The 24,450-nt window shown below is 39.9% G+C and overlaps 1 protein-coding gene and 1 pseudogene across 6 annotated transcripts in view; one reads left to right on the forward strand and one right to left on the reverse strand.

Moving 5' to 3' along the window:
• Window positions 1-15,737, reverse strand: part of NEDD1 (neural precursor cell expressed, developmentally down-regulated 1) — a 34,153-nt gene extending 18,416 nt beyond the window's left edge. For 4 of the 6 annotated variants that reach the window (XR_002828062.1, XR_002828063.1, XM_023749912.1 and 1 more), the window contains exons 1-6: window positions 15,675-15,737; window positions 13,323-13,466; window positions 10,461-10,555; window positions 6,483-6,599; window positions 4,585-4,725; window positions 1,105-1,334 (exon numbers count right to left, since the gene is read on the reverse strand). Coding sequence is in view for 4 of the 6 variants with exons in the window: in XM_023749912.1 (XP_023605680.1) it covers window positions 1,105-1,334; window positions 4,585-4,725; window positions 6,483-6,599; window positions 10,461-10,555; window positions 13,323-13,458 (719 nt within the window). In the remaining 2 variants the exon portion in view is untranslated. Of the gene's footprint in view, window positions 1-1,104; window positions 1,335-4,584; window positions 4,726-6,160; window positions 6,211-6,482; window positions 6,600-10,460; window positions 10,556-13,322; window positions 13,467-15,674 lie in introns of those variants that run through there. The other 2 variants (XM_014451567.2, XM_023749913.1) reach the window with 2 other exon arrangements.
• Window positions 15,738-22,516: 6,779 nt separating this feature from the next.
• Window positions 22,517-23,800, forward strand: LOC102438060 (annotated as a pseudogene).
• The last annotated feature ends 650 nt before the right edge of the window (window positions 23,801-24,450 follow it).

Below are 24,450 nucleotides of genomic sequence, written 5' to 3' on the forward strand. Positions count from 1 at the left end.
GCAGGCGGGGAACGTTGGATGTCCGCAGTCACTGGAGCAAGCAAGCCTCCCTGCTCACTTCAGTGCATGGCTGCCAGCCGCCATCTTGGCTGACAGTTAATTTGCATAAGGATATGCTGATTAGCCAATGGGAAGGGTAGCGGTCGTACGCTAATTACCATGTTTCTCTTTTATTAGTGTAGATACAGGCCTGGTGCATGGGTGGGGGCCGGCTGGTTTGCCCTGAAGGGTTTCCCGAATCAGGGTGGGGGTCCCGCTGGGGTGCCTGGCCAGCCTGGATGAGGGGCTGATGGCTGTTTGCAGGCTGGTCACTCCCCCTTCAGGGTGGGGGTCCCCACTGGGGTGCCTGGCCAGCCTGGGTGAGGGGCTGATGGCTGTTTGCAGGCTGGTCAAGCACCCCCCAGTTGGGACCCTAACCCCATGGATGTTTGGCCAGCCTGGGTGAGGGGCTGATGACTGTTTGCTGGCTGGTCACCCCCCCCTTCAGGGTGGGGGGTCCCCACTGGGGTGCCTGGCCAGTCTGGGTGAGGGGCTGAGGGCCGTTTTCAGGCTGGCCAAGCCCCCCGGCAATGGAAGCTCCCAGCCTCTCCTTTTTTTCTTTTTCTTTTTTTATTCTGGGATTTATTTACCTTCTATAATTGAAACTTTGTTGCCTTCAGGGAGCTCAGAGCCGACCAGGATGGGCGGGAAGCTTGGCTTCCTCCATCACTGGAGCAACCAAGCCTCCTGCTCGCTCCAGCTCTGTGGCTGCCGGCCGCCATCTTGGTTGGGTTAATTTGCATATAGTCACTCTGATTGGCTGGTGGGCATGGCTTGAGGCATAGCGAAGGTACGGTCAATTTGCATGTTTGTCTTTTATTAGATTAGATATCATCCCAGTAAATTCAAATTTTAAAAAAAGAAACAGAATAATAATTAAAAAAGAATACCCACCTCATCTATTTTTTCTGCATTGGAAGAAGAAAAAAAATCTACCTTACCAGATATCAAGTACACAAATTTTAGAGCTCCTGAGCATTAATGAATCATAAGTCTATACAAATCACAAATATATCTTCTAATGAGATAATTATTTGTTGCCAAATTAAGAAATGCCACACTTACTTCTTACTTGAAGTGTCATAGAGAATGATTCTTTTATCCAAGCCTATGGTTACAAACAACAATTCATTGACAGGAGAAAAGCAGATGCCTGAAGCTGGAGCTTTATGAGTACTATCAAAGTTATGGTGAGGACTCTGACTATTCACATCCCAAAGAGTTACTACTCCGTTATCCGAAACACTGCCCAGCAGCGATTTCTTAAATAAGGAGTACTTCAAGTGCCGAATAGGCTATAAAAAGAAGAATAAATTTTATGTAATTGTAAGCATTCATAAGAACGTTTTATATAAACTATATAAATAACAGCCAACCACAGACACAGCACTCACACAGGATTTAGGACTTTTCTGGTTTAGAGAGTAACAGGTTTCAATCAATACCATAAAATCATTTAGTGGGCTACATAAGATGATCCCAAGACATACCAATATTCTAGTAATTGAATATTTGTCATGATATTACTAACTTGGAGTAGAGCTAACTCAACCTCCTCTTTTTTTCCATAGAAAAAAAAAACACAATACATTGATTCATTAGGGTTAGAATATCCCTAAATAAAAGGCCCAGTCACAGCCAAATCACAAATAAGTATAAGGAAACACTAGCAGAGAATAAGAAATATTTGTATTAAAACATATTTTAGATATTTATATATTTGTTTGATTCTGAGCATCTGATTGTGCTAGAACAGTGAATCCCAAAGTGGGCACTACCGCCCCCTGGTGGGCGCTGCAGCAATCCAGGGGGCGGTGATCGCCACAGGTGCATTTGTTTTAACTTTTTTTGTATTACCTTTCTATTCTGAGTTCAATAAATAGTTTCATAATTTCAAACTTCAATGTTTCTAATTTACACCTTTCTTTACTATATTTTATGAAAAAGGTAGAAACATTAATACATATATCTTTCTGTTTAATTGCTATTAAAATTTAAAAAAAATTAATTTCCAGGGGGCGCTGAGTAATATTTTTTCTGGAAAGGGGGCGGTAGGCCAAATAAGTTTGGGAACCACTGTGCTAGAAATTCAACAACTAAAGCATAATGAAAAATCAACTAAACCACAAAGGATGAAGAGTCAATACTCTGGACTAGGCATGGAGAAAGCCTTTGGTCATCTAAGGAGATATATAATATCTCTCCCCTGAAGTTCTATATTAGCCTATTAAAATCTTTGTTATCTCTAATTTTAGTATTCATCCATTCCCATGTTATTGAGGATCTTTTCAACGTAAGCCACAAAGTTGGACAATGGTTGAGGACAAAGAAAACACGATATGGTTCCAACTAGAATGTAGGCATGTAAAGAGTTAACTCTAATACAAAAGTTAGAATCAAGCCGAAACCGGTTTGGCTCAGTGGATAGAGCGTCGGCCTGCGAACTGAAAGGTTCCAGGTTCGATTCCGGTCAAGGGCATGTACTTGGGTTGCGGGCACATCCCCAGTGGGAGATGTGCAGGAGGCAGCTGATCGATGTTTCTCTCTCATCGATGTTTCTAACTCTCTGTCTCTCTCCCTTCCTCTCTGTAAAAAATCAATAAAATATATTAAAAAAAAAAAAAAAAAAAAAAAAAAAGTTAGAATCAAGTGATTGGCAAGGAGGCCAGTTTATATCATAGTAAAAATAAACAATTAATTAAGTCTCACACCCAGCTGAAGTCCTTTCTCCATTAATATTCCCCATTTTATTCCCAATCAGATAATTCTATCTCACTGTTCTGAATCTCCATAAGTTTTTTATCAATCACCCATATTATCATTTATATGTATCTCTTTTATTCCCCCAATACAAATGAAACTTGAAAAAATGCACTTTTCAATGCATTTTTAATATCCAATATATTTTCCTTAAACATTAAATATATACTACTCAATACATACTACTCAATATAATGATTTAAAAAACTGCTTTTCAAAAGTGAGGCACTCCCATCTTTTATCTAATAATAATTATGGCCACAGTGATTATAATTAAAAGTAAGAATGGAAAGAAGATGCACCTTATTAGAAATTTCTGTGGAGAATTTCAATGGAAAGTTAGTAAAAAATTAGATTACTTGAGAAATTAAATGTATTAAGAATTTTATAGACTAATTTTCTTGAAGAAAAAATTTGGCTAATATATATAATAATAAAAGCGTAATATGCTAATTAGACCAGATGACCTTCTGAACAAAGCCAGGGCTGTGAGGGAAACCTGGGTCCCAGGTGCCAGAGGGAAGCCGGTGCCAGCAGCTGGGGAAAGGAAGGCCTACTCTTGCACAAATTTTGTGCATCGAGCCTCTAGCTCAGTGGTTCTCAACCTTCTGGCCCTTTAAATACAGTTCCGCATGTTGTGACCCAACCATAAAATTATTTTCATTGCTACTTCATAACTGTAATGTTGCTACTGTTATGAATCGTAATGTAAATATCTGATATGCAGGATGGTTTTAGGCGACCCCTGTGAAAGGGTCATTCGACCGCCAAAGGGGTCTCGAACCACAGGTTGAGAACCGCTTCTCTAGTTCCTTTATAAAAAGTTTCCTGCCCTAACCGGTTTGGCTCAGTGGACAGAGTGTCGGCCCTGCGGATTCAAGGGTCCCAGGTCCGATTCCGGTCAAGGGCATGTACCTTGGTTGTGGGCACATACCCAGTAGGGAGCGTGCAGGAGGCAGCTGATCGATGTTTCTCTGTCATCGATGTTTCTCTCTCTATCCCTCTCCCTTCCTCTCTGTAAAAAATCAATAAAATATATATTTTTTAAAAAGTTTCCTTACAGCCCTCCTCAGTGTAGCTTAGTGGTTGGAGTTTCAGTCCAGGCACCGAGGGTTCTCAGGTTCGATTCCCTGTTAGGGGCACGTACCTGGGTTGCAGGTTCAATCCCAGCCCCAGTTGGGGCACGTGTGGGAGGCAACCAATAAATGTCTCTCTCTCATATCCAATGCCTCTCTCTCTCTCTCTCTCTCTCTCTCTCTCTCTCTCTCGCCCTCTCTAAAATAACAATGGAAAAAATATCCTCGGGTGAGGATTAACAACAACAAAACATTTCCCTACATACCCCTGGTATTAACCTGGTAGCAATACATGAACTATGATATACTTATAGTAACCAAAAAAACAAAACTCCATATATCCTGTGCCTAAACACACTCAATTATCACATTCCCATCAGAGTACTTATGTACCTGTCCTATAGCTAACATAATTTGAGCTATGCAACACTTCTATAACTGTAATGTCTATAGAAAGATTAATATTCATGTTTTGAGCTTAACCTGTTAACAGTATTTGTGTTTTATTATATATAGTTATAATCTAGGAGCATGTTATATTCAGTGGCCTAATTGAATATAAAATAAGTATACTCAATCTAGTATGAATTAGCTTATTTTCAATCAAGCTTATTTTAAATACTTAATTTTAAAAACTTAAAACTCATTGGTTTATATAAGAGTTCAAAATCTATCTTATCAACTTTATTTTGAATAAACCCATACTTACCTGGCTACTACCATGACCAAAAGGAGTAGTAGAAATATTAGTGGTTACACTGTGCAAAATAATTTCACCACTGAGAGATCCAGAAGCAACGTAGCAATCATTCCAATTATATGTTACACAAGTTACTTCATCTTTATGATCCTGAAAGAAAAAAATGAAATACAGTGCCATAAAACCTTCAGAAAGCATATTTTCATGTTTTTGCAAATTTTGTGTTTTATAAATATTATCCATTTGTCAATCTAATATTTGCTTTAACGTTTTCCTCAAATTTTAAAAATTACTCAAATAAGCAGAAAACTATCTGATCAACACCAAGTCTTCTCAGGGAACAGAGATCTATTTTTCATAACTATAATAAAGCTCAGGCACTCTGAAACGAGAGACAGAATAGAAAGGTAATTTTCTAAATGGCAATATGTCTCCCTTACAGAATTCACTTCCACTGACAAGTAACATTTATTGCGAGTTGACTATCAGGAGCATCCCTGCCCTTGAAAGTATTACTGTTCAACTGAGAAGACAGGACATTTAAATTAACACGAAAATGGCAGAACAAAGCTAAGTGAGTGGTGGTAGAGGCAAAGTGTCAAGACAAAAGAGAAAGAGGCATCACTGTGAACTGAGTTGACAGAGGAAGCTTCATGCAAGACATAAAGTTGGAGTTCAACCTTAAAGAAAGGAGAAGAGCTAAACTAGGGGAAGTAAACCAGACCCTGCAAAATGGAAAGGAGTAAGGAACAAAAGCCCCAAAGCCAGAAGGGCAAGGTATGTTTGAGAGATGACAGCAGCTGCTTCCCTTTGTCGAGTACCTACTGACGCCGGGAGCTTGATATATTATTATTGTTATTTATTTACTTAAATCCTCACCAGAGGACATTTTCATTGATTTTATTTATTTATTTATTTATTTATTTATTTATTTATTTATTTATTTATGTATGTATGGTGCGGGGAATCAATCAGTTGCCTCCAGTATGCCCCCCAAAGGCACCAGGATCGAACCACAACCTAGGTCTATGCCATAACCACAAATCGAACCCATGACCTTTAGGTGTACACGACACTCCTACCAACTGAGGCACACCACCCAGAGCCATATATCATTATTAATCCGTAGAACAATCTTGGAGAAAATGTCAGTTTTTCCCATTTTACAGGTGAGTTGACTAAATGGCACAGAAAGGTTAAGAAACCTGTGCAAGCTCACATAACTGCTAAGTGACAAAGCCGGGATTCAATTCCAGGTCAAACCCAAAAGCCTATTTGCCTCCCTCTATATTAGGCTGTCTCCCAAATCCAAAGGGGAATCCACTTGGAAACAATAAAACTGGTTTTGAACAAACTGAGTTCACAAGGACGTTTTCCAACATCAAGTCAGAGAAATCTAGCAGGAACACAGAAAAGGGATCAGGATTAGGAGTCTAGTTTTTAACAGTTTGGTGCCATACATTACTAATATAAACAAACCTTTGTATCTAATAATCAGATTAATATAATGCCAAGAATAGTAACTATAATATGCCACTATTATATTACACTATTGTAATAACTATTGTAATAACTATTACATAACCTTTTCAAATGGTCCTCCAAGCATGTTTGGAAATGTCTCTATATTTTATTCCTTTTCTAAATCAAAGAAACAATATCTGATGAGAAGAAAAAGGACATTTAGGGCATTGCTCCCATCTAAGAAGTTAAGAATATGAGGTCCAATACAATATCTATGACTTTGTAAAGAAATAGAATCTTTATTTTCCCTAACAAATCTCACTTCAATGCTGAAGTATCTTACTTTTATTATAAAAGCTCAACATTAAAAGTTTGGTAACTAAACACATTGTGCGATAACCATTTCTGTAACATTACAAAACAACAACACCCAAGTTCCTTACCTTAAGAGATCGATGAACTCTTTTTGATTTTAAATCCCAAATATTAACAGTGTTATTCAGGCCTCCGCTTACCAAATACATAGATGTGGAATTTAAACTGACACATGTCTGCTTTTGCTATTAAAGAAAAAGAAAGTTACCTTAACTTAACAGAGCCCAGAGATGACTTTTAAGTCTTATTCAGTACTCAGCAAGCACTTAATAAATATTTGTTGAATTAAATGTTATAAACATGCTAATACTTATACTAAAGATTCACCTCTAATCTTCCACATGGATCCGATAGCTTGTAAGGAGTTAAAAAAGACTTCAAGAAATCAACCAGATTCATGTTCTCTGCCATACACAGAGGTGACAGAGGAAGCTTAGAAAATACCAGCAAGTCTTGGCCTCCCATCAGGGCTTACCTACCTGTAATATCTCCCCTACTAAAGCCTGCTCTTACATTTCCACAGGATACCCTGAATTACAATCAAACCACAGCTCAGAAAATACTAATGGTAGAGAAGACTTTCAAGGATGTGTCTGTCCCTCATTTTACAGATAAGGAAATTTTCCATCGAGGACAAGATATTTGCCCAAAGTCTCATGGCAAATCTCCCCTTAAGAAATCCAATTCTTAAACATTGAGTCATCAGAACTTGACTCTATATTCTTTCCCATGTATGTAAAGACACCATCCATCCACCCAGTTTTTCAAGATAAAATTCCAGAAATTCGCCTTGATTCCTCGTTCTGCCTGCCCCAGGTCTACCATAAATTCTCTAAACTCCGACACTAAAATAAATCCCAGCTGGCCCTCCCAGTATCCAGCACTACTTCCAGCACTCTAATCCAAACCCTGTGGAACCACAACAGCAGCCTCTTAACTGGCTGTCCTGCTTCTACTCCTGCGCATTCTGTTCTCCATAAGTAGGGTGATCTTTCAAAAATGTTAACCTGATCATATCTCTCCCATTTAAAAATCTTCAATGGCTTCTAATCAACCCTAGAATAAATTCCAGACTCATTAACCTGGCTTTCAAAGCCCTATCTATTCATCTGGCCCCTTCCTACCTTATCTCTCATTTTCCTCTTCACCCACTAATTCTCCAGCTACAATGACCTTCTTGCATTCCTTAAAAATAATTCTATATTGTCCTCAAGGCTTCAACAACAGCTATTCTTGCCCCGAACTTTGGCTGAACAGCTTTTTCTGGTCAATAGACAGCACCTTAAATGCCATCTCTTCAGGGGTACTCCCTTGGCCACCTAAGGTAACTTGCTATCTCAATATCTTAACTATTTTAGTTCTCAACACAACAACTTATCACTATCTGTGTATTCTGTTTCCTAGTTTACTATCTGTCTTCCACCAGATTGTCAGTTTCTTTAAGAGCAAAGACCATATCCATACTCAATATATATTTATAACATAAATGGCTAAAAATACAGAGGCTACCAAGTTTTTCTCACAATAATTATCTGAGTGTCATCTACCTGGTGGTGCCCATCCATCAGAATACAATATTTCATGTATTTTCCTATTTAACCTTCAGGTACACTATGTAGTTACATTAATGTTCTTACCTCCAGTTGAATGCTATGGGGGAAAAAATGGAGAAATAATTCCAAAGGGGAAATATTTGTGACTTAGGTAAAATCTAAAGGCAAAACATGCAGGTTTAGGCAAGTCATCTCACCTTTATGAGCCTATGTTTCTTCATCTGAGAAATGAGAAATGAGGACTCTTCTACCTTGAGAGTCCATGCATCTCAAAAACATCCTCTACTCAAGAGAGCACCAGATTCTTAAAAAGCTGCCGATGGCTCCTACACTCAAGCTTCTTACTGCTCTTAGATTTTGACGAAGAGTCAAAATTACCAACACATATAAACAGGAGCACATTAGATCAATGTGTCAGTATAGTAGGTATACTTCTCTTCTAGGCACCATACATACACACATAGGAACTAAATTTGGTCTGAACAAACTAATAAGATTTAGAATGTGGTTATCACTGCAAATCAGGACAGTTTTACTAAGAGCTATATAAATAACCTTTAAAGAAAATAGACAAGAATGATATCCATCAAAGATAAATATATTAGGATTCTAACTGTCAAAAACAACTCAAATTATTCTTAAGGGCTCAGAACAAAAGCTATGTTTATAGCTGGCTTACGCTGATGATAGAAGATTCTTTTTGTTAATACATTATTAATGTAGCTAATGAACTTAAATAATTAATAGAAATCGTGTAGTTATTACAGGAATCCTACATCCCAAAACACAAGCAATGGGTGCAGTTTTTAAAATCTAAAAATAACAGCTGGTCAAATTTCTAGGTTATATAGTAGCCTATCACATCCATTATAACACTGTTAATACCAATCTGCCCACTTTTAAGAAAATACAAAATCAAAGAAAATAAATATAAACTTAAAGTTCTACTCAAAAATTAATGTTTAAATAAGAATCATATTTTCCTATATAGGAAAGGTCTAATATCTCAAATAGCACATGAGTAAAAGAACTTGGATCCTACAAAACAAAGATTTTCAACACACTAATATGTTACAATAAATTACTGATAAAGGTTAAAGAACCAATGTTTGCAAAATATTTTATAAGTAAATTAAAGCAGATTCAAATTATAACTATAATGACCACTTCAGCCACATGCATCCTGATGTGATTTCTTAACTATGGGAAAGAGAACTGCAACAACTGATATGGAATATTCACAAAATTTGTAGAATTGTGTCAATTTGTGAATATCATCTATTTTCATAATTTAATAACAAAAAACAAAAAGGTACCAAACTGGTTCTAAGACATGATGTAAAAGTAGCATAATACATATTGTAACAGAGGAAATCAAAATTATTTTGATGCTATTTAATTAAACAAATTTTTGTCAACCGTCTTTGACAGGATTTAAAGATTCAAAGATGATGACTAAAATGTTTTGCCTGCTCTGAAAGGATATACACTTTGACTTTTATCAACCAGGGATGCTCTTTGCTTCAATTTTACGTAACTGAGTTTGAATAGGCAGAAGGTCTCAAACTCCATTTCTACCCTTAGCATTCTCTCTGCCACAGCCTCCAACATATATGGGCTGGAAATGAACTTTGGGTCAATCCCACTGGATATCTTTAGGAAAGAACTGATAGAAATCAAACGTTCTTTTTAAATCTGGGCTCCCTTACCTATTCCAGTGTAAAATTAGGACTATTCATAATGTTTTAGGGTCTGCTAGGAAAATGTGAAACTTAAAAAAGGACAAGCTACCAACATCTTATACCTTTTTATTTAGATCATATCTTATTTAAAAAAGAAATAGCTTGGAAATAGCTTCCAAGAGATTGGAAATGAGGCAGCCAGCAATATCTTGAATCAGAGATTACTTTATAAAACAAAAGAATAAGCAAGCAATATGCAATGAAAGCTTCATTTAAATGCTCTGGGACCAAAGCTCATTTTGACAAAGCCATCTTTTCCAGGTGATGTCGCCCCTGGGGAGGCTCAGGCAGGCCCTTCAGTATGGGCAGAAGCAAAAGCAGAAAGCTATGTCAGATGGGCGTCCTTAGCTGAGATAGTCCTCAGCCCAATGGCAGTGAAGGCAGGGCTACAGCATTAGGGCTTTATGGTCATAGCAAACTAGTGACTTAAATGGGACTTGGTCCTTAAAAAGGCAACACCACCAGGGAACCTCCCACAGAGGAAAAATGGAGAAAGCAAGTGCCTAGTTGACAAAACCTGAATCCCTGATTGCTCCCCTAAAATTCAGTATTATTTTACTTAAAGATGTTTCAGTACCCATCTCACCGATAAGTGTTATGGTATTATTTTGAGCTTAGGTTAAGAAAAATGCGTTTAAACACCTTTATATTTAGTTGCAAGCACCACAATAAATAGGCAGTTGCCACCCAAGTAAAACTAAGATTTTCTTTTAGGTTTTTTTGTTTGTTTGTTTGTTTGTTTTTCACTTACCCCTTCACCAAGCTCTAAAAGTGGAACAGGTTTACATTTGCAACTTGAAACAACAATTTTGTCGCCACTGGAAGATGCTGTCACTAGGAAGTTATCTAAAGGAAGAGTTATGGAGCATAAAACAATCCATGAGCATCTCTAGCACTAGACTGTTAATACAAGAATTGTGATGATAAAAGCAAGCACACTAACCTAAGCAGAAAAGCAAATGAGCATCGCTTAGACATTAGCTTTCAAAAATGGCTCAGTTTACTACTTACTAAGCCTCTTCACTACCACCACAGGGAAGAACTATCCTTTCTGGCTCTGCTATCACTTGAAAGCTATGTAACCCATGTGAAACACTACTCCATTTTCAAAGAGTAAGCCAGAAGGTCTAATTTTATACTTCAAGAATGAAAGCATAATAAAAGCACCATCAGCATATATGAATCAGCCTTTTCGTCTATAAACACTGTTCAGGGCAGTTTTTAACACAGTGCTTGGTACCCATTTAAGTTAGGAAGCAAATATCTATATTAGTCTCCTATTTGTCCACTAAAAAAATAAAAGCTGGTATTTTCTCACAACTAGAATTTCTGTGATATAATGTTTCAATCTTAAATATATTAAGAATAAATATTACAGTAAGTATAGCAAATATAAATAAATGTGGTTAAATAGCAACTATTTATGTTATGGAAGAGTTCTATTTTAAATTAAATTTTAAATTATTTAAAATTTAATATAATTACATTTTTAAAATTTTTACTTTAAATTTAAAATTATATTTACCTTATTTTATGTGGCACAATCAGTAAAAACATAGCAATGTATTTTAAAACTAAAATAATTAAATACAATATAACCGAGAACAAGAGTTTCATTTTGAAAGTCCTAACACATTAAAATATCAGAAGTTTAAATTAATGCTTTTAAATAAGCAAAGTTCTAATTGCATTACTTTTGGATGATTTATGTAACATTCCTATATTTTGTGAACAGACCGTGGGTTGTGATTTTATGATACATGATGATTTAAACAAAATCATTTCCACCTACATATTACAGCACTGAGGAAAATATATCATTTCTCTTTATTTGGCTTCTTCCTTGTTTACTGCTACTTTTCTCCTTACAATATAGAAATGAAAAAAAACAGAAAGATAGTGAGAGGGTAAAATAGTAACCTCTTGTATTTCTCATGTAGTTTTAGAAGTCATGAGAAAGTGAGGAACATTATCTCAAGGACCAAAAGCATAGAAAACTGATCTCCCTGGCACGTCACCATGAACTGCGCCTTTGGAACCCATGAGAAGTGGCCCTCAAGTTTCTGAGTGTGGGAAGTCCTCGTTCATCAATAACTAACCTCCATGGAAGGGATCAAAGCTTCATTAGGAATAAGATTAGATGAAGGCTCTCAGTGCACACCTACTGCACAGGAAAACCACACAGAAATAAGACCAGTTTCCAAGTCATACGATACCTCCTCATAGTCACAACAGTTTTATTCACAGACCATTAAATGGTTTATCAGTAAATGCCAACCGTTACTAAAACTCCCTGGAATACAATAAACCAAAAATAATACATCTTACTAAGTAATGCTATTTTTCTCTAATGCAGTAACAGAGAAAAATTAACCTCTGAACATAATAAAAATCCAGTAATAGAGAAGCAACCTCACGTATTTGTCCCTCTTTAAAACAGTCCCCCCACTACATTTCTGGAGAGTACTTCAAACATGTAGTCACTGCACCATGAGTTTGATTAATAGAGCACTGAAGTAATTAACTTTGCTACCATAATACAAATTCAAGGAATGATGAAGTAAATTTAATTCAATAAGAAAAATCATCATTTTTGTTACATATTTGCATTAACAATTAGATTGAACATGAAAACTCCTAATGGTTTTGTTTATGAATCAATCACATTTTCATCAAGAAGCAGAATATTAATACTTTGGTATTGATAAGATCAGACATGGAAAAATCTAATTTGTTGTTTAAGACACTATATGTAGGAGTTTGACAAAAGAATGACAATTTTTAACATAGCAGTGCATACAAAAGGTGATGAGCACTTTTTGACAACAGCGGTTCTCAGCTAGGGGCTACTGGCATCTGGTGGGTAGAGGCCAGAAAGGCTTCTAAACACCTTCTAATGCACAGGACAGGCCCCATAACAAAGAATCACCTGGCCCAAAATGTCAATAGTGTGAGGGGCTGAGAAATCCTGATTTCTAAGCTTCACTGCCTCATTTATTTTATCCACATATCAGAGTTTACTAAGACAAGGAGGGTGTGGATCAGAAACAGAGAAAGCTTAGAAAAATTCAGTAACTTCTCTGAATATTTGGAAAATGAGACTATTTTTGTCATAGATAGAAAGGGAGAAAAATACAAGAATATATCTGTAAGATGGGGATGAAGGTCAATTTTAATTTTTATCTCCTCACCAAGCTTCGTTTCTGTCTTTGAGTTCTATCATTAATTTCCAGACAAGAACCACAAATATTCAAACATAGATTCAAAAACGCATTCCAAAACCTTTCAGAATTTTTCCCGTCATTACCTACCTTATTCTATTTGATTCAATAACAAACTCTAGATAATAAAACGAATTATATGGTCTGGATATAATAATTTATATATATATATATATATATATATATATATATATATATATATGGCAGTGTTTTTCAATGCAATGGGCTATAACTAAATTTTTTAAAAGAGAAATCGGTGGGTATTCATGATATACTGTTTAGTAAACTGTTTCTTTTTACCTTTCAGAGCTACAAATTATGGGTCACATGCAAAAAAAGTTCCATTGGTTTTTAAACCTAACAAAGAGTGTTTTATCTTTTTTAAAGGATACTATTGCTGCTCCAACATAATGAGCTGATTCCATGTGGTGATGTGTGTGGGTTGAATTTATCCACCAACGTCATGGATGAAGCATCCCATATTTTAACATCATCTCCGGATGAAGCAAATCTGAGATTTTCCTGCATGACTGCACCTACAAATAGTTTAAAACAACATATTTTAAAAAACAAAGTTAGGCAAAAAAAAAAGTTAATGAAGCATCTAATCCAAGACAAGTGGCACCACTGTCCACTTCTGTCCCCAAAGTGTCACTACAAAGTAGCTGGAGTGATCTTTGACCCTTCCCCTGGCTCTCCACAGCCGTTACAATGAAATCCAACCTTCTTAGCTTGCTTTATCTGACCTACCTAGCCCGGTGCAAAGCTCTTCCCCCACCCTAGACTCACTTGCCTTCTTTCTTGGCCTGCCTGTCTTCCGTTTGCTCCTCCTCTGCCTGGAATGCTCCTTCCCCAGAATTCCTATGGTCATCTCCTGCATATCATTCCAGTCTCAGGTCAAATGTCTCCTCCTCAGAAAAGCTTACTCTGATAAGCATGACGAAAGCAGCCCCATACCAGTTGCTCTATATCCCATTATCCTGTTTCATTTTTTCATGGCACTTGTCCTCTTTACAGTTCTAATTTTACTCATAATGTCTGCCTGCCCCTTCCCTCCCCACAACTTGAACAAAACAAAGATCCTCAGAACAGATACTCTGTCTTGTTTACTACATCCTGAAACACATTCCTGGCACACAGGAGGTCCTCATGAATAAGTGTTGGATTGGTAACCTCCTAATCTTTCTAAAAATGTATCATAAACTATAGCACTCCTGCAGGTCTGAATCCAGACACTCTAGTTTTTCCAAATAATTCCAAAATTAGCAGATACAGCCCAGATGTCACTAGTCCCTATACCAATTATTGGTCTACAACGCCCTCACTCACATTATTTATTCACAATATATAGTTCAACCACAATGCTGATAAAGTGACTTCCCAAATTAAAGCAATCTACAGGCAGGAAGCCAAAACGCTACTCTAGACAGACACTTTAAAGAGCAGCAAACAGTAACATATGATAGGTCAAAAAAAAAGTGCTCAAAAATACATGAGAGGAAGGGGAAGGGAAGAGAAGGGGACCTAGAAATATATGCCCCACGCCTTGCTGGTGTGGAGGGTGCGAGAGTATAGCACAGCATCAGTGATGTCACAGGCAGGTTCCCAAGTCAGTGCACTTAGGTCCAGTATATTTCAAAGGACAACTTAGAGGAATAATAACTTATAGGGCCCTTTAATTCTCAAGACAAAAAAAAAAAAAAGTGAATGTTGTTTATAAAAAAGCTAAAGCTAGTGATAACTAGAAAAGCCACTTATGTGATTCATTTGCCAGATAGTTGCAGTGCTACTAAAAGCCAGTCACCTGTTGCACCACAAACATAGTGTTTAGATTTGGTGCCTTAACATGTCATAAGGGGCTCTTTTGGTTCCCTACTGGGGGAACAATGAAGAGCAAGAAAGGCGATCTCTAAACCCAGTAAACACAACTATAATCTTACACCACCCCCGGTGAGTGGCGTGGGGTAGTGGAAAGATCACCGAAGCCGGGGCTCTGAAAAAGTGGGTTCAAACGATGTGCCCCCGAGTTGGGGTGACAGGGACTTTGGCCAAGTCACTTGATGTCTGTTTCCTTCTCTGAAAGTGGAGCCGGGAAGGGGACCATCTGCCCACCTACCTCGGTCTTCTGAGAACTGAGCACAGGGGAGAGGCACGAATTACATCAGCCTTTCAAAGTGGGTCCCCCAGAAAGAGCAGTGGGGACCCAGGGCGGTAACAGACGGCCTGCCAGCCCCGAATTTGGGGATAACGGCTCCATGAAACAACACTTAGTTTTACACCAATGAAAGTTCTCCAACTTGCACTCATCAAAAATGCATTTTACTTGCCAAGAACTTGTTTAACTGGGGTTCCCTTGTACAATGCATTCGAGCGCCACCTAAACGAGTCGTAGCTGAGAGATTTGCAAAAAGGAGGACGGACTGTGGAGCAGCTGCAAACTTTTCGGAGGCAGCACAGCCCCGGGGCCGCCACCCACACACCCCAGCTGGCCAGGGCCACCTCCGAGGCCGGCGGGGGGCAGTCGCAGGCCCGGGTGCGCGACCCCGGCCCGCGGCTTCCGGGAACTTCCGCGCCAAACCCGTGCCGCGCCCCTGCCCCCCAACCGTCCGGAGCGCGGGACGGCCCGGCGCGGGGAACCCGGGGCCTCCGCCCCGCCCCGAGGTGGCCGGAGGGCGGGCGGGGTTCGGGAACATGCAAGGACACAACGGGCGAGGCCCGCTGACCCAGGCCCTCCGGAACCTCACCTCTCCGCCGGGGCACACCGGGCGCCGCGGCACGACCCGCTCCGCGCTGGGCTTCCGGCTCCCGCCCTGACTGTTAAACTTCAGCGGCCGGAAGTCCCACCCCCGAGTGGCGTCACCTGGCAAAGCGCTGCCCCAGGGGGTGGATCGGGATCTCCGGGTTGGGCCTCCCCGTGGGGATTGTTATCCCGATGCCTGGGCGGGAACTGCGGGCCTGGGCGCTTCCCTCCACACCCAGCTGCTGCGCTCGGGCCACAGAGGGCAACCCCTTTGTCATTCATTTGTTCGCTGGCTGCTTGTGTGCCAGGCACTGTGCTAGACTCTGGTGCACGGCGATGGCGTGAGCCCGGGTACAGGAAACGCTCCTGGTCCCTGGCTCCGTGTAGCCTACAGTCTCAGGCCGAGGTTGCAACGTTAGGAGGCGGACGGAGGTTAAATTAATAATTACATGCCTAAATGAAAAGTGAAATTTTGACAATTGCTTCAAAGGGAAGGTACATTAAGTACGAAAGCCCATAATAAGAGAAATGACCATGGATGTGGGTGTCAGATAGACTCCCCGGAAGAGGAAAGAGTGGAGAGCAGGTAATACCACATGCAAACCAGAAACGTGCTCAGAAAGGCTAAGAAATAACCCAAAATGTAAACATCTGAGTGATCTGACTTGAAACCCCTGATCTTTCTTCCACAGCATGATGCCAAGTCAGAAACATCAAACATCATCTGGGTGGTAATTCTTTTAAAGGGGATGCTTCTCAGGGTGGAAAAGGAGCTGAACTGAGTTTTAAAGGGCCCCTTCTCTCTGGGCCTCACAAGCTCTACTAACAATTTTTGCTTAGAATACTTATAATAAATATAGGGCATTTATTCTGCAAAATGTTATTATTCTGTCATTGAAGTACATATGGACTGGACTGTGTTTCTGAGCTAGGTACATAAGCCCCAGTTACTTGTACTCACTTTGCAATTTAACTGGAAAACTAATTAAGTGCCGTTTTTTCAGAGCAGAAATAGAAGTCCTAGCCAAGCTGTAAGGATTGATGAGGAACCTCAAAAGGAGAAAGATTCAAAATCAGTAATTTATGCTCTCCGAAAAGGAACCTAGACAAAGAGGAGCACAAAATAAAGATTAGCATGGAGAACAATGAAATTGAAAAAAATAAACAATATTCTTTGAAATGATTACTAAAATTAATAAACCTCTAGCCAGACCTATCAAGAAGAAACGAAAACACAAATTATCAACCTGAGGGTAGAAAGAGAGTCCATCAGTACAGAACCAAATATATTTAAAAGATAATAAGGGAAGAGTATGAACAACTTTACGCCATTAAATTTGGAATTCAACAAAATGAACAGATATCTTGGAAGACATCTATTAAAATGACACAAGAAAAAATAGATAATATGAGTAGTGCTGTATGTACTACATAATTTCAATTAATAATTAAGAATACCTTCCCACAAAGAAAACCCCAGAATTCTATCAAACACATGAGAAAGAAATAATATCAATTCAATATGAAATTTTTCCAAAACCAGAAGAGGAGGGGATATTTTCTAAACTCACTTTTTTAAGGACAGTATTTCTCTGATACAAAAAAAACAACCAAGCAAAGACATTAGAAGAAATAGCTATAGAGTCATAGCCCTCATATATAGATATAAATATATATATACATATATAAGCAAATTTAATCCAATAACATATGAAAAAGATTATACATCATGATCAAGTGAGGTTTATTCCAGAAATGCAAGGTTGGTTTAACATTTAAAAATCACTTAATATAATTCACCACATTAACAAAATAAAGATAAATAACCCATGTAATTATGTAATAAATGAAACAAAAGCATTTGTAATATTCAGCATCCATTTATGATTAACAAGTATCAGCAAACTAGGGAAAAAAGGGGGAGGAAACATCCTCAACTGATTCGAGAACATCTGTGAAAAGCCCACAGGTAGCATTATACTTAATGGTGAATGGCTGAATATTTTCCTCCTAAGATCAAGAATAAGACAAGAATGCCCTGTCTCAATACTACTATTCAATATTCATCTGGAAGCCTTAACTAGTGCAATAAAACAAATAGATGAATGAATGAGTGAATGAATGACATACAGAATGGAGAAGAAGTAAAACTCTATTTGCAGGAAATATGTGTACTGGAAAATCAATAGGAATACAGAGAAAAGTTCCTAGAACTAGTAAATGAATTTATCAAGACCTATGCAAAGTCAATATACAAAAATAGAATAGTATTTCTATATATTAGCAATAAATAATTGGAAAATGAAATAAAAATTACAATTCAATTACCAACAACAACCAAAAGTATGAATTACTTACAGATACCTTTAAAATATGCAGTAATTATACATTGAAAACTATAAAACATTGCTGAGATAACTTAAAAAGACATAAGTAGAAAGTTCTGCCATATTAATTAGATGGAAAACAATATTGCTAGAATATTATTTTTTTCAATATTAACCTACTTATTCAACTTAATCTCCACAATATTCCAGCAGGTATATTGTGTGTATGCAAATTGTCAGGCTAATTCAAACATTTATATTGGAATGCAAATGATCTAGCCAAAACAATTATTTTACAAAGATAAAGTTAGAGGATCTACACCTGATATCAGTCTAGATTTCATGCAAACTAATCCATATTGACAGAAAGCAGTGTAGCACTTATATACCAAACAATAACAGAAAACAAACACTAGGGAAACAAAAAGTTGTGCGAGAAAGGAAAAATGGAAATAGATAACAATATATCAAATGGGTAATCACTAAACCCAGTCTGTTTTATTGATGAATATCTCTAAAAGCTGTTCACTTCTTCCCATCCTCACTGCTGTTATCTTGATTCAGATTATCTTGAATCTTGACTCGATTGTTGAAATAGTCTCCTAATTTTCTTTCCTGGCTTCAGTCTTTATCCCTCTAACTACCCTTGAAACTCCCATCTCAATGCTTTTCATAACAATGCAAATCTGATCACATAACTGCTCTGCTTAGAACCTAGACCCTTAGAATAAAGTCCAAATTCCCTTTCATGGCTCAATAGGCCTTTCACCACCATCTCATGCTGATGTCTCCAGCTCTTCTTCTCTGGCCACCTGTCCAGCCTAACTGACCAGGTATGTCATGCACCATCCTGTCTAGCCTTTGCCCTTGCTGCTGCCTCTGCTTAGAACACGTCCCTCTGCCTCTCTCCAATGTGATCAGAGGGCAGGGACTGAGAAGTTATCCCTTCCTACTGAGTGTTGCCAGAGCATCCTGTGCCCACCCCTATGGATGTCAATCTATGTCTCTTCATTGCCCATCCCCCCCATACACACTAGACTCAGAATTCAGGAGTACCGTGCCTACATATGAAAAATATGTCTTTATGTCCCCAAGACCTAGCATGATGCCCGACACAAAGGATTTACTTTTAAAATAATTGATGAATAAATGAATGAATCTGTTTTTCAAAAATCTGTTTTTAGAATACAGCAATAAAGTGGAAAATGGATTGCCAGTAGGAAGTCTGAAAGCATGCCTACTAGTTAAGAGCTAATCGACATATTTTAGACAAGATGAAGAGGGCTGGACTCAGGCAGAGGCAATGGGGATAGAAATAAGGAGTCAGAATCAGAGACTTTGTTAAAAAAAAGAAAGACATTTATGAGCAAATGCAACTGATTGAACACTGTACTTTCTGAAGGATGGCTCTACTGCTTTAAATTTAGAAAAAGGGATGGAAAGCCAGACATACCCCATGAGAAGCAATCAATCAACAAACTATGAAAGTGAGAAGAGGTGATTGAAATGGACAAAGAGGTTAGCAAGGTGCAGGGTATCTGATGCAGAAATAAAAGAGAGCGTTTTAACTGCCAAAGAATCAAGAGACTGACAAGGAGAGCAAAGATTTTAGTGCAGAGAATGTAATAACTGGAAAATTTTGCTTCAGCCCTTAATATAGTAATAAAATTTGCAGACAGCCTATAACACTATACTGACTGCAGTTATACATTATACAAGCTGCCTTCCATTCTGATGAGGGAGGCATAAAAGTAAGCAAGCAAGTGTCTGGAATTTGCTGGGGACAGAGGGCATAACTGATCTAGGACATGTAATAGGATCAGTGTAGCCTCACCCCATTTACACTTACATCTCTAGAGCCACAACGTGAAGGTAGAACTCACGGCAGCCCTGAAACATGGCAAGATTCTGTTATGAAGTCTACTAGTGGCCCAGTGCACAAAATTCATGCACAGGGGAGGGGGTGTTCCTCAGCCCAGCCTGCACCCTCTCCAATTTGGGACCCCTTGAAGGATGTCCTACTGTCAGTTTACAGGGATTGGGCCTAAACCAGCAGTTGGACATCAGTCTCATAATCCAGGACTGCTGGCTCCTAACCGCTCACCTGCCTGCCTGCCTGCCTGCCTGATTGCCCCTAACCACTCTGCCTGCCGGCCTGCTTGCCCCCAACTGCCCCCTGACACCAGCCTGCTTGTCCCCAAATGTCCCCCCGCCAGCCTGCTCACCTCCAACTGCCCACCTGCTGGCCTGCTCACTCCAAACTGCCCCCCCCGCTGTCCTGATCACCTCCAACTGACCCCCACTGACAGCCTGCTTGCCCTCAACTGCCCCCCCTGCTGGTCTGCTTACCCCCAATGGCCCTGCCCCCCACCAGCCTGATCACCCACAACTGCCCTCCCCTCTTGGGCTCTAACCGCTTCTACCTCAGCCCCGCCACCATGGCTCTGTCCAGAAGAACGTCCAGAAGGTCTCCTGGAAGGTCTCCCAGTCTAATTAGCATATTACCGTTTTATTAGCATAGACAGAGGCCTGGTGCATGGGTGGGGGACGGCTGGTTTGCCCTGAAGGGTGTCCCAGATCAGGGTGGAGGTTCCTTGGGGTGTGGGGCAGCCTGGGTGAGGGGCCTGTGGTGGTTTGCAGGCCAGCCATGCCCCCATGGGGTGAGGGTCCCTGCTGGGGTGGTGTGGCCAGCCTGGGTGAGGGGCTGATGGCTGTTTGCAGGCTGGCTAAGCCCCCCAGCAGGGACCCTCACTGCATGAGGGTGTGGCCAGCCTGAGGGAGGGGCTGAGGGCTGTTTGCAGGTTGGCCACACCTCCTTCAGGGTGGGGGTCCCCACTGGGGTGCCTGGCCAGCCTGAGTGAGGGGCAGATGGCTGTTTGCAGGCTGGCCACAGCCCCTTCAGGGTGGGGTCCCGCTGGGGTGCCTGGCCAGCCTGGGTGAGGGGCTGATGGCTGTTTGCAGGCTGGCCACAGCCCCCGGCGACCCAAGCTCCCAGCCCCTCTTTTTTTTCTTTTTCTTTTTTCAGCGCCTCCTTAAGTGGAGGGAAGCAGGTATCTGGGATTTATTTATCTTCTATAATTGAAACTTTGTAGCCTTGAGCAGAGGCCAGGGCTGGCCAGGGCAGGCGGGAAGCTTGGCTTCCTCCATCACTGGGGGCAACCCAAGCCTCCTGCTCGCTCCAGCTTTGTGGCCGCCATCTTGGTTGGGTTAATTTGCATACTCACTCCTGATTGGCTGATGGGCGTGGCTTGTGGGTGTAGCAGAGTGACACCAATTTGCATGTTTCTCTTTTATTAGTGTAAATGCTATTAGCCAAAGTGCAGGGAAGGGGATGGGCATTTCCTGGGAATCCGCTATGTGCAGGACACTGTGGTTTATATACATCTGTCTCCCACCACCACTTTTTTGAAATAAATATGAATTGTTATGCCATCATAACTAATTTTGGAAAACTATTTGGAGATTGTTTTCTTCAAAAACAATGAAAATCCATACGGATTTTTTTTTCTGAATAGGTAATGAATACATTTCTAAAACATTTAATCAGTATAAATAGGTAGAGTTCAAAGTAAATCTTCGTCACCCCGATACTGAGCTGCAATTTTTTTCTCTCTAGGAAAATAAATAAAAATTATTTCTCCTGCATCCTTCCAAGAACATTCTATGCATACGTACAAATTTACATATTTCATTCAAAACCTATTCAATATACACTGTACATAAACATTAGCTTACTATACAGCTGTTCTGTGCTTCATTTTTATTTGTTTGTTTTTTCATTGTTTTTTTTTCTTTTTATGTGCTTCATTTTTTTTCACTTAACAATATTTATCAGACAGTTCCCTGTCTTCATACATGTTGGTCTCATTCCTTTTCTGGTCACATAATATTCCACTGAGTGGATATATCATGTTTTATTTAGCAAAGCCTCTGTTAGTGAATACTAATAATGTTGTAACATATATATATACACATATATATATATATACTCTCATATATGCAAGTAGAATTATATATGCTAACTGCAAACATTGCTCAATACGAATGTAATGTAACAAATATGCAATTTAAATGTTCTAGCAGCCACATTTTAAAAACACACGCAAAATAAACAAATGAAATTAATTTTTAAAATGTGTTCTATTTAACCCATTATGTCCCATATATTATTACTTCAACATGTAAATCAGTATAAAAATTAATAGTGAGATACTTTACATTATTTTACTTGTACTCTTTGAAATCTACTGTATACAGGGTGGGTCAAAAGTAGGTTTACAGCCCTAGCTGGTTTGGTTCAGTGGATAGAGCGTCAGCCTGTGGACTGAGGGTTCCAGGTTCAATTCCTGTCAAGGGCAAAAGCAGGGGTTACGATCTCAATCCTCAGTAGGGGCATGCAGGAGGCAGCCGATCAATGATTCTCTCTCATCATTGATATTTCTCTCTTCTTTCTCTCTTCCTCTCTGAAATCAATAAACATGTTTTTTAAAAAGTAGATTTACTCTACCGGCAGTGTTGGCAGCAGGATGTCTCACAGGAAGTTCTCCGCTCCCAGGCATGGGTCCCTGGGCTTCTTGCCTAGGAAGTGCAGCAGCCGGCACCGCGGGAAGGTGAAGAGCTTCCCCAAGGATGACTCCCCCAAGCCTGTCCACCTCACAGCATTCCTGCGCTGCAAGGCTGGCATGACCCACATCATGAGGGAGGTCAATAGGCCAGGATCCAAGGTGAACAAGAAGGAAGTTGTGGAGGCTGTGACCATTGTGGAGACACCACCCATGGTGGTTGTGGGCATTGTGGGCTACGTGGAACCCCCCCTCCCCCGCCCCAGGCCTCCGTACCTTCAAAACCATCTTTGCTGAGCATATCAGTGATGAGTGCAAAAGACGCTTTTATAAGATCTAGCGTAAGTCTAAGAAGAAGGCCTTCACCAAATACTGCAAGAAGTGGAAGGATGACGATAGCAAGAAGCAGCTGGAGAAGGACTTCAACAGCATGAAGAAGTACTGCCAGATCATCCGTGTCATCGCCCACACCCAGATGCGTCTGCCTCCTCTGCGCCAGAAAAAGGCCCACCTCATGGAGATCCAGGTAAATGGAGGCACGGGAGGCCGAGACACTGGACTGGGCCGGGGAGAGGCTAGAGCAGCAGGTCCCTGTAAACCAGGTGTTTGGACAGGACGAGATGATTGATGTCATTGGAGTGACCAAGGGCAAAGGCTACAAAGGGGTCACCAGCCGCTGACACACCAAGAAGCTGCCACACAAGACCCACAGAGGGCTGCAGAAGGTTGCCTGTATTCGGGCGTGGCATCCTGCCCAGGTGGCCTTCTCTGTGGCCCAGGCTGGGCAGAAAGGCTACCATCCCCACACTGAGATAAACAAGAAGATCTACAGGTTTGGCCAGGGCTACCTTATCAAGGATGGCAAGTGAATCAAGAACAACGCCTCCACCGACTATTACCTGTCTGACAAGAGCATCAACCTCTGGGTGGCTTTGTCCACCACGGCGAAGTAACCAATGACTTTGTCATGCTGAAAGGCTGTGTGGTGGGAACCAAGAAGTGAGTTCTCACCCTCCACAAGTCCTTGCTCATGCAGACCAAAGGGCTGGCCCTGGAGAAGATTGACCTTAAGTTTATCGACACCACCTCCAAGTTTGCCCATGGCCACTTCCAGATAGTGGAGGAGAAAAAAGCATTCATGGGACCACTTAAGAAAGACCGGGTTGGAAAGGAAGAAGGAGCCTAATGTCAGGAACAGATGGTGCAGCTGGTGGGCTCTCAATAAAAATTATTTTCCAGTGGGGGGGGGGGAGTAGGTTTACAGTTGTTCGTATGGAAAATAATACAATAAGCAATAAATATAATTCAAGAATAAACTTTTGCATACTCACAGCTGTAAACCTACTTTTGCCCACCTCTGTATTTTACTGAAAGCACATCTCAATTCAGATGAACCACATTTCAATTGCCCAGTAACCAGATGTGGACATTGACTACCATATCGGTTACCATATGGATGTGGAATTACTCAGAAGATATGTAGTGAAATTTTTATGGCTGTTGCCAAATTGCCTTCAAAGAAGTGTACCTATTTACATTCCCCTTAACATTGTATGGAGTGCCTACTTTCTCACATCATTTCTCAGGTGGAAATAGGATATTAGTGACTTTTCCTTTGCATTTATTTTATTACAAGTGAGACTGAACATTTTTCATATGTTCAAAAGCTATTTGTATTTCCTTTGCAGTGAGCTATTTTTATGTCCTTTGTCTGTATATATATTTTTACTGGATTGGTTTTTTTCCCGCTGCTTAACATATGAGAGAATGAGAATAATCCCTTTGTTTGTCATAAATGTTGCAAACATTTTTTTCCAGTTTACCCAGTTTTGGCTTTGATTATAGTATTTTTTTTTTTGCTCTGCAAAAATGTTGACATTTTATGCAGTCA

Source organism: Myotis lucifugus, unplaced genomic scaffold (assembly GCF_000147115.1).
Source record: "Myotis lucifugus unplaced genomic scaffold, Myoluc2.0 scaffold_10, whole genome shotgun sequence".
NCBI lineage: Eukaryota > Metazoa > Chordata > Mammalia > Chiroptera > Vespertilionidae > Myotis > Myotis lucifugus.